Raw genomic sequence first — 10,669 nt, forward strand, 5'->3', positions numbered from 1 at the left:
GCACAGTTTGTCGCGATGTGCCGCACGCGGCGCTGGCGGCGTAGTACAGTCGTCTAGCATAGATGGGGCTGGCTGAGATGTTGTGTTTCTCTAAAATATAAATACTTTTTCGCGAAGAAATGTATTTGACCAGCAGTTGTGCGATATGCGAAGAATGTGCTAGTTCGTCTGATGTGATTCCCGCGATCGTGCAGTCCCACCAGAGCGCTGAGGTGGCTTTTTCCTCGCGGTAGAGGGGAAGTGTCGCAGTGTCACAAGTCGCGATTATTGTCAAAGTGCGCCTCGTATTTTAAAGGTGGAAGAAAAATGGCTCGACGAGGAATTTCACAACATTTTCCCAGCCCGTGAGCCATGGTGCACGGCGTAGAGAGTGCAGTGAGTGGGTGAGAACAGCGAGGGACTGCAGTGTTCTGTGATAAGTGTGTGGAATTAGTGGCACAAGGTCGGGCGCACGGGGGCTCCAGAAGGGCGGATATTGTCGTGTGCAAAAGTGTGATTCATCCCGGACTAAATCGCACCCAACATGTCCAATCGCATCAGATCCGTCTTGTCCGTGAACCTGGACGCAGCCACATTGGCCAACGATCCGCTCCGGGAGCTCTTTGAGGCCTGCAAGACGGGCGACATTGTCACGGTGAAGAAGCTCATCACGCCCCAGACAGTCAATGCTCGGGACACGGTGAGAGCGCCCCATTCCACTGTCCAGACTCCCTGAGTAACTCCCGACGTTTTCCCTTCTTCCAGGCTGGCCGGAAGTCCACACCACTCCACTTTGCAGCTGGTGAGTGTGTTCAAAATCAATAACTGTGGGCGCAATTATGCCTTCGGCTTCGCGTTCCGCATAATTAACAAGGTTGATAAGAGAAGAACGACTGCCCGAAACTCCCTCAAACACCACAGCAGCTCGTATCTAAATCCCCCTGGCCAGAATGTCGAGAGTATCAGTATGGGAAGTGCGACAAGAGTTGACCAACAAGTTGATTATTCAGCGAACGTGACTCAAATTTGGGTCAATTTATTAAAACGCAGCAAATTAATTCACTGCAAGTAACTGAAAATTAAACCTGCAACACTTGGAAAGCAAAAGCATGGCTTTCCCGGGCAAATGCTAATTTCTCAGCTCTCTAAATCAACGTTTCCGCCGTGTTGCGATTTCCCTGGAAGAGTTTCGCTCTTGAAAAATTTGAAAAATTCTCTCTTATCGCAATCTCACGGCGCTTTGTGTCATTGAGACGATTGAGAATTTGGAAATATGTGAAATTAATGATTCGAGGACTAATTAGAGCCCGTAAAAATAGTAGTAAAATTGTGCAAGAAGGCCAAAGATGGCTAAATTGGGAGAGATGTTCAATCTTTTGTCTTGCAGAACGAATTATTATGAGGTGTTTTTACACACACAGAAAAGAAGAAAAAAGAGAGAAATAATTGCGGCAAAGCTGCTCACTTATGACTGAAGTTCTGATGCAATTTGAAGTAATTGATTGAGAGGGAAAAATAGGGTAGTTTTGGGCTCTGATTAGTGTTAAATTGCAGCGGTTTTGAGAAGATTCTTACATAAAGTTTGCCACAATTGCAATATCTGTGAATGTTTCAATGCTGGGCTTTGATGTCTGGTTGTTGTTTTTTTAATTAATCGTCTTCTGTTGAGTCAAAACTATTAACACAACTTACCTGGGCATTATTCCCTGCCTCTAATTGTCTTTCGCCATCTATAAAATCCATAACATTGAGCTCATGGTCAATGTGTGTCGGTCCGGAGTGTCTTTTCCTTTGTGCGCGCCCAGCGAGAATGGGCGTGAGAGAGTGAGAAATTCACTGAGCGCGCGCGATTGAATTTAGAGGAATTTTTTCACAAAAATCGCGTTTTTTTTCTCAGCGTGTGTGAAATATTGCATCACATGGCGAATTTGCAATTAAAGATAGGAGAAGAAGAAGGTAGAAATTGTGATACGAAAAATTGACTCACAAGCAGAGAGTGAAGCACTTCTGCAGCCTAATAATATTGTAGCGAAAGTGTTGAATAAAGGCGATTTCCCTCTTTCTTCAGAGCCCCGCCAATTGACGCACGGTTACAGCATTATATGAAAAAGAAAAACTGTACAATATAATCTGCGGAAGATTTATGATATGTGGAGGAGGAAGAGATTTTTGGCTAATTTTCCTTCACTCGCTGCATTTCTTATTGTCAGGCCATTGACATCCGACGGTGTGTTTGTGTGTGATTAATTCATTATGCATGCGATGATCATTGATGATTTGATTTTAGGGAATCCAATTTCGTGTGCGATTCACACCCATAAGTTTGATTTGCTGGCAGCAAATTTCTCGCACGATTACATGACTGGAATATAGGGAATCCCAGTGTTTTTTTTTTCTTGAAGGAATGAGAGAGAAAAAAGAGTGGAATGTAAACAGACATAAATTGAAATTATTTACACTGAGTGAAATTCCTGCAGCTGTTGAAATTTCATGTGCAGACCTAAATTTTGTGTTGTGTCTCAAGAGACACAAAATTCAGAAGCTGAAAGGGGGCAAAAAAATGACTTTTAAGACTGTTTTACTGTCTTCTATTTTTCCATTACATTGTAATGAATGTGATAATTTTCCCCAGAGCAAATTTGCTGCGCGCCTGCAAATGTGGGTTTTGGTTGTTTGTTTTTTGTGTTTTTTTTTTTGTGTTTTTGTTGTTTTTTTTTGTTTGTTTTTTTTGTTGGGGTGGTTTTGTTTGGTTGTTGTTTTTGTTTTGTTGTGTTGAACCACAAAGCGATGGAGTGTAATTGATGTGTAATCGCTGATTATATTGCATAATTTAACAACATCAATAATATCGGAGCTTCACATGCATTTATTGATTGTGGTGTGTTTTGTGTGTTGCTGCAAGAAGACGAGGAGAGAAGAAGAGAGGCACAAAAATTATGATATGGAGTACAAAACAATTACTAAAGCGAGAAAGTGAGAAATTATGTAACATCAGCGTCTCGTGTTTTACCTGCATTTTTGCGTTTTCTGTGTCAGAATTGCTCTCATTCGATGGTTTTCTCGAAGATTATCAAAATGCAATGTAATTTTAGATAGATTTGGATGTCTTCGACGTCGTTTGAAAATATTAGAAATGCAAGAAATCAAATTTATCTTGAAAAATTCGTGGGTAGAAATTTCAAAAGTCGATTTTTGATAGTTTTCGCCATCATTTTCGTTCTGCTGGTATTGAAAATCGATATTTCATTAATTATATTTAATTAAAATTCATTTTAAAAGCCATTTTTATTTGTTGGGCATAATTTTGTGTGGTAAAAAATATGAAATATGAAAGCAAATCTTAGCGAATAATTCTAAATTCTGAATAGAATTATTGAAATTACATGAAATATTCATTATTAGCAGAAAAATCTCATAATTAGGAACGATTGAGCAAAAAAGCACAAAGAAGACTCTAAAAAACCTTCTTTTTGCACTTATTATCATGAGTTTTTCAATCATTTTAGTTAATATTTCAATAACTGACCACTGAAATCAACTGAAAGTTGCAGAAAATAATTGCAATTGATCAATGTTATGAATTTAATGGAAGATTTAAAGGGGATTCCTTTCCGTGTGTTTAGGATACGGTCGTCGGGAGATTGTGGAGTATTTGCTGGCCAATGGCGGGTCGATTCAGGCGCGCGACGAGGGAGGACTTCATCCGCTGCACAATTGCTGCAGCTTCGGGCATGTGGACGTCGTGCGGGTGCTGCTGGAGGCCGGAGCGAATCCCAACATCAAGGACAACTGGAACTACACGCCGCTGCACGAGGCGGCGTGCAAGGGGAAGGTGGACGTGTGCATTGCGCTGCTGCAGCACGGCGCGGATCCGAACATAAGGAATTCAGAGAACAAGACTCCGCTGGACTTGGCGGACGCCGTCACGCGGCCCGTGCTGACGGGTGAGCATCGCAAGGATGAGCTGCTGGAGGCGGCGCGATCGGGCAATGAGGAGACTCTCCTCGCCCTGCTCACGCCGCTCAACGTCAACTGCCACGCGAGTGACGGACGCAAGTCGACGCCGCTGCATCTGGCGAGCGGCTACAACAGGATCCGCATTGTGAAGATTCTGCTGCAGAATGGAGCGGATGTCCATGCGAAAGATAAAGGGTGGGCAAATGTGATAAGCCATCGTGAGATATTGGCTGACAAATTGTCTCTCCTTCCAGTGCTCTCGTGCCGTTGCACAATTCCAGCTCTTATGGCCACTTCGAGGTGACGGAGTTGCTGCTGAAGCACGGCGCGCACGTGAATGCAAATGACCTGTGGGCTTTCACGCCACTCCACGAGGCCGCGTCCAAGAGTCGCGTGGAAGTGTGCAGTCTGCTGCTGAGCGAAGGAGCCGATCCGACGCTCCACAATTGTCACAGCAAGTCGGCGATTGATTCAGCGCCAACGAGGGAATTGCAAAACAAAATTGCCTGTGAGTCCATTTATTGTCTGTATTTTTGGCTCACTTGTGGGTGGTTTTTTTCCTTATCTTACCGCGAAGAGGCAATTGTAACTGTATACACAGAGAGTTTTGCGGTGAAAATATGGGAGAACTTTCATTGCAAATGACCAGCAGAAAATGTTGAATTAATTGGCTATTTTCACTCTGTATTTCTGTATTTCTTGCAGATGAATACAAGGGGCATTGTTTGCTCGACGCTTGTCGCCAATCGGATATTTTGCGCATAAAGAAGAACCTCAATTCCGACACTGTGAATTTTGCACATCCATATTTGGGCGAGACGCCTCTCCATGCCGCTGTGCGGTCGGTGTCGCCGAAGCGGAAGCAGGTCATTGAGTTGCTCATCAAGAAAGGTGCCCTCTTGAATGAGCGCAACACAGAGTATCTCACGCCTCTGCACGTGGCCACGGAATTGTCGCACTACGATGTGATGGATTGCCTTCTGAAATATGGTGCCAAAGTGAATGCTCTGGATGGATTGGGTCAGGTAATGGTTGATTGCTCTCTTTGGTGGCTTCATCTCTTCATAATTCAAGCATTTGTTGATTGTTGCTCTCTTCCAGACTGCGCTGCATTTGTGTGCCAAGCAGGGAAATATTCAAGCGTGCCGGATACTCTTCACATACTCAGTGGATGCAACGATAGTGTCACTACAGGGATTTACTGCTGCCCAGCTGGCGCCTGAGTGCATGGCCAACATCCTGCGTGATCCGCCGTCCACGGATTTGGAGATTGAATTGCTGGAAGCGGCCAAGACCGGTGATCTCATGACTGTTCGTCGAATTATAATCTCCCATCCGGAGATGGTGAATTGCCGTGATCTGGATGGGAGGAACTCCAGTCCACTCCACTTTGCGAGTGGCTTCAATCGAGTTCCTGTTGTTGAATTCCTCCTCAAGCACGGCGCAGAGGTTCATGCATCTGACAAAGGGTGAGAAAGTTTTGTTGATTTCAATGAAGAATTCCTCTCTTTAATGCTCTTTGTGCGCTTCTTCTCCAGTGGTTTGGTGCCATTGCATAATAGTTGCTCTTATGGGCACATCGAAGTGACTGAGCTGCTGCTGAAGCACGGCGCCAATGTGAATGTGGCGGATTTGTGGAAATTCACGCCACTTCACGAGGCCGCGGCGAAGGGGAAGTATGAGATTGTGAAGCTACTGCTGAAGCACGGTGCTGATCCCAATAAGCGCAATCGTGACGGAGCCACTCCGTTGGATCTCGTGCGTGAGGGTGATCAGGATGTGGCTGATCTGTTGCGTGGCAATGCGGCACTCCTGGATGCGGCGAAGAAGGGCAATTTGGCGCGTCTTCAGCGTCTCGTCACGCCGGAGAATATCAATTGTCGTGACTCTCAAGGGAGAAATTCATCGCCGCTGCATTTGGCGGCGGGATACAATAATTTCGAGGTGGCGGAGTATCTGTTGGAAAATGGGGCTGATGTGAATGCTCAGGACAAGGGTGGATTGATTCCACTGCACAATGCTTCCAGCTTCGGGCACATGGACATTGCGGCTCTGCTGATAAAGCACAACACCAAAGTCAATGCCACGGACAAGTGGGGCTTCACGCCATTGCACGAGGCGGCGCAGAAGGGGCGCACGCAACTCTGTGCACTGTTGCTGGCTCACGGGGCGGATTCCTATGTGAAGAATCAGGAGGGACAGACGCCCATTGAATTGGCCACGGCGGAGGATGTGAAGTGTCTGCTGCAGGACGCCATGACGGCCTCAATTGCCACTCAACCATCGCAATCCAGCGTTTCTGCCGTCGCGCCCATGACAAATGTCGCCAGCAATCAGGCCACAATGATTTCGCCCATCACGGAGACTGTGACTCTGCCCACTGGCGCGTCGATGACACTGTCGATTCCCGTGCCACAGATGGCGAGCAGGGGATCACTGAGTCCGCCACAGGGAGCGGAGAACAACGCTGATCCCGATCTGGATGTTCCTGAGCAGTCTGTGCAGGAGTCGATCAACACAGTGGCGGGATTCCTGTCGGGTCTGCAGCTCGATCATCTGGTGGATTTGTTCGAGAGGGAGCAAATCACGCTGGAGATACTCGTGGAGATGGGTCATGAGGATCTTAAGCAGATTGGCGTGTCTGCGTATGGATTCCGCCACAAGATCATCAGAGGGATTGCCAAGTTGAGAGCGACGACAGGTGAGAAGAATTTGTCAGTTGTTTGTTGAATTCTGCTCACGCGCACGTTTTCTTTGCAGGATTGGGACTCACGCCGAGTCCCTTCACACTCCTGGTGGATCTCCTGCCGGACGACAAGGAGTTCTTGGCTGTGGAGGAGGAGATGCAGGCCACAATTCGTGAGCATCGTGATAATGGTCAGTCCGGCGGATACTTCAATCGCTACAACATCATCAGGATCCAGAAGGTGCAGAACAGAAAGCTGTGGGAGCGCTATGCTCATCGGCGGCAGGAGATTGGCGAGGAGAACTCCCATCAGGCGTGCGAAAGGATGCTCTTCCACGGCAGTCCCTTCATTAATGCCATCGTGCAGAAGGGCTTCGATGAGCGTCACGCGTACATTGGCGGCATGTTCGGCGCGGGCATTTACTTCGCCGAGCACAGCTCGAAGAGCAATCAGTACGTCTATGGCATCGGCGGTGGGATTGGATGCCCGACGCACAAGGACAAATCCTGCTACTTGTGCTCCAGACAATTGCTGCTGTGTCGCGTGGCGCTGGGTAAATCTTTTCTGCAATTCAGCGCCATGAAGATGGCTCACGCGCCTCCTGGTCATCACTCAGTCATCGGAAGGCCGTCCGCTGGTGGTCTGCACTTTCCCGAGTACGTGGTTTATCGCGGAGAGCAGGTGAGTCACTGAAGAGTTGTTCTTAAGCATTCTCTGCTCACAATCCGTCCTTCTCTGCTCTCTCTCTCTCTTCAGGCTTATCCGGAGTACTTGGTGACATATCAGATTGTGAAGCCGGAGGACACGTCGAGTGGCACGGAGGAGGCGACGAGTTGATGGACAGTGAAGCCAGTGCAAGCGGCGGCGGCGGACAGGAGAACCACGACGATTAATCTGTGTCGCAACAAGCTCAACCACTTTCTCGTCGTCACGCCGGCCGTGTCAATTGAGCCGTACACGAAGGGTCACGCGCACGTGTGCGACACGCAGCTCATCTCCACGGACGCGATGGACAATCGGGAGAACAACAATGTGTCCCCGAAGCGCTGGTGCTCGTTCATCTGCGCCGCCGTGCGCTGCTTCGGCGACGCGCCGCACACGCAAACGCGCCTGGCGAGGCCGCATCGCTATCGCCTGGCCGCGCCCGAGGGCAACGGCTTCTACGTGGCCAAGTCGCGCGACAAGAACCTCAACATCACGTATCAGTTGTGACGCCTGACATCTTGCCCAGACGCTCCCGCCCGCAGTGATTGGACGTGATTCCGGGACACGCGAGCGTGCGTGTTTCGGTTACTCTAAGATTTTACTTTGTCTGTAATTTAGCTGTACTTCCCCATGAATGTAGGATTGCAATTCACCGATTACACGTCATTGCCGAGTTCTGCATTAAAAGAATGGCCGTAAAAAGAGGATTTTCTCATTTTTTCTCCTTCGCTCTGGCGGCGGGGAAATTCAATCAAATTCATCGCGAGTCGATTTGAATTTGTCTATGAATTTCGCCCGAATTCGCCGCGCACTGCGTTTTTGCTGCAATTCTCGTGACATTTCGGCATGGCGACAGTTTTGTGGTGACCATGAAATGATATACTCTGTTTTCTCCGCAAATACTCACTCTTATCCTGAAGAATCTCACTTTCTACCTGTTCAACGACACTTCTCCACATTTGGGGTGAGTTTTTGCATAGAATTGATTGCTAAACACTTCGCCATACTTGTTGTATTTCTTGTTAGTAAATCGGGTGATTTTTTGCGAAATCCCCTGAAGAATTGCACACACACACAAAGTGACTAATCCTTGAATGTGCGGCTTAATTGTTGGCAGGGAAACTTTATGAATTGCCGATGTGGAAAATGTGTGAAAATTGGAATGCCACTTATGTGGAAATCAAGAAGAAGCACGATGAGGCCTACAACATCGTCCAGGATGCCTGCAATGAGGATGTTAAGGAGAATCTCGAGGTGGTGAGTGGGAAAATTGCTTTTCTAATTGAGTTAAAAGCGAAAGGAGAAACCCTTTTTCTCAGAACTCATCAGGTAATTACAGAGAGGGATTTTAAGAGACAAAATGCCTTGTTTCAGGCACTGGAGAAGTACAGAATCGGACTTGAGGCTATAAATGCCGTGTTGAGTATCATCGTCTGTTGCCCTGAACCGGCTGACAACACCTGGAAGGATGCCATGAAGATGATTAGGAATGTGAGACAGGCAAAACCGGCAGTTGAGAAGCGCATAGACTCGCTCGTGAGGTATTTCGATGAGAAGAGGCTGAAGGAGGGACACCCGACGGTGTATTCTGAGCTCGTGAGGACTCTGAAGGAGCTGAAGAGTTCTCCCGAGGACACAGAGATGATCCGCGAGCTGGTGTTCTGCTGTGAAAATGTCAAGTTCTACACCATCAAGCAAGATGGCACAGTGACACTCACGATGGACAACACTGTGCTGGAGATCTGGAAGTACACGAAAGTCACGCCGGAGGCGAGCTCCAATCACGGCACATTCTGCCTGCAGGTCATGAAGACTGCGGCGCCTGTTCTTGCCACTGTGATGAATGGACAGGAGATCGCCGACAATCCACACCACACAGACATTCTCCTCACTTATCCTCTCCTTCCTGGCGTTTCTCCGTGCTTCCGGACACGCTTTGGTGCTATAATCCTTCCGGACTTGGGGGCGCCGCCAAGTGCAGACGCCACAGTGGGAATTGAAGTTGAAGGACCACCGGATGAGGTGTTGCTGGAGATTCTCGATGAGATCCTCAAGTGTGTCTACAGACAGCCGGAAGATGAGCCGAGCAAGCGCGCGCCACGATCGCTGGCGATGACGGAGAAGATGACCAAAGGCGCTTTCTACATCTCCCAAGGCCTCATTCGCGGCTCCCAGAAGACGGGCGAGCTCATCACCTACACCACACCGTATCTCATCTCGCGCATGGCCAAGGCGCCCCTCAGCGCCCCGCCAGTGTCCACGGGCGTCCGCACGAGCGTGGAAGTGGCCAAGACTGTCACCGGCACGGCGGCCTCCGTCACGGGCTTCATGGCGCAGAAGCTGGGCTCCGCCACGATGGCGCTGGGGCGCTTCATTGCGCCGCGTCTGCAGGAGCAGGGCTCGCGCCTGCTGTCGCACAGCCTGGGCATGAGCCAGGCCGACGCCACGGAGAAGGTCTCCGACGCCCTCACGGTGGCCGCGGGCGCCGTGGAGGCGTTCAGCACGGTCTATCTGGGCCTCGAGGAGTCCGCCTCGATCCTCGGACGGAGTCTCAGCAGCAACTCCGTCAAAGTGATTGAGCACAAGTACGGCCCGAGCGCCGCCAATCTCGCTTCCAGCACCTTCGAGACGGCGGGAAATATGTTCGCGCTGAGCCAGAATGTGAAGCTGATGACGCCCAAAGGATTGGCCAAGAAGACGGCCAAGAGTGCCGGCAAGGCGCTGGTCGAGGACTTCCAGCCCCAGAGCGGTCCATCGCGAGTGGATTAACGTCTGAATCTCAGCATCGGAAATCTCACAGGGAAGCTTATGTTAAAAGGCTGTTTAAGAAGGTGTTTGTGGAAAGTTTCAAGAGGAAATATATTTTTGCAGCCATTCTGGAAACTTTAGAGACAGAAAAAATTTCGTTTTTCATTGAAAAGTTCCTTCCTTGATCCATTAAATTGGCAAAATTCCACATTGACGGATGAATTGAAAAGTATGGAAAGTCAAAATCGCCATTAAAATCATTTCGAAATTTGTTAAATTCATTCAATGGAGAATATTACTTTCCAAAATCGACTTTTCATGAGTTTTCGCGTAGATTTTATCAACTTTTCATACTTTACATAATTTTTTTTTCAAAGTTTTCAAGCGGAAAAATTAAAAAATATGCCAAATATTATATTCATTCAAAATCTAAGAACATTTTAGGAAGTTTGTCATAATTTTCCTTTAAAAAATCACGTTGAATAGTAGATTTTTGGTAGTTTCCGATTCCATCGTCGATAATTAACGGTTTTGGCTGACAAAAGGTAACACAAATTTCGCTATAATTCTTCTTATGTGTGTTTTGTGATGTA

At 47.9% G+C, this 10,669-nt stretch overlaps 2 protein-coding genes across 2 annotated transcripts; both read left to right on the plus strand.

Moving 5' to 3' along the window:
* Positions 1-48: 48 nt before the first annotated feature.
* Positions 49-8,033, plus strand: LOC132264456 (poly [ADP-ribose] polymerase tankyrase). Its single transcript, XM_059764676.1, has 9 exons — positions 49-679; positions 745-781; positions 3,603-4,131; positions 4,191-4,444; positions 4,642-4,961; positions 5,038-5,405; positions 5,475-6,637; positions 6,697-7,304; positions 7,380-8,033. The coding sequence occupies exons 1-9, from the start codon at positions 524-526 to the stop codon at positions 7,458-7,460; spliced, it is 3,516 nt and encodes a 1,171-aa protein (XP_059620659.1). The 5' UTR covers positions 49-523; the 3' UTR covers positions 7,461-8,033.
* Positions 8,034-8,153: 120 nt separating this feature from the next.
* Positions 8,154-10,665, plus strand: LOC132264458 (protein spartin). The gene is made up of 3 exons (XM_059764678.1): positions 8,154-8,292; positions 8,446-8,585; positions 8,703-10,665. The coding sequence occupies exons 2-3, from the start codon at positions 8,466-8,468 to the stop codon at positions 10,095-10,097; spliced, it is 1,515 nt and encodes a 504-aa protein (XP_059620661.1). The 5' UTR covers positions 8,154-8,292; positions 8,446-8,465; the 3' UTR covers positions 10,098-10,665.
* The last annotated feature ends 4 nt before the right edge of the window (positions 10,666-10,669 follow it).

This window comes from Phlebotomus argentipes, unplaced genomic scaffold (assembly GCF_947086385.1).
Source record: "Phlebotomus argentipes unplaced genomic scaffold, Phlebotomus argentipes genome assembly contig_35, whole genome shotgun sequence".
Taxonomy (NCBI): domain Eukaryota; kingdom Metazoa; phylum Arthropoda; class Insecta; order Diptera; family Psychodidae; genus Phlebotomus; species Phlebotomus argentipes.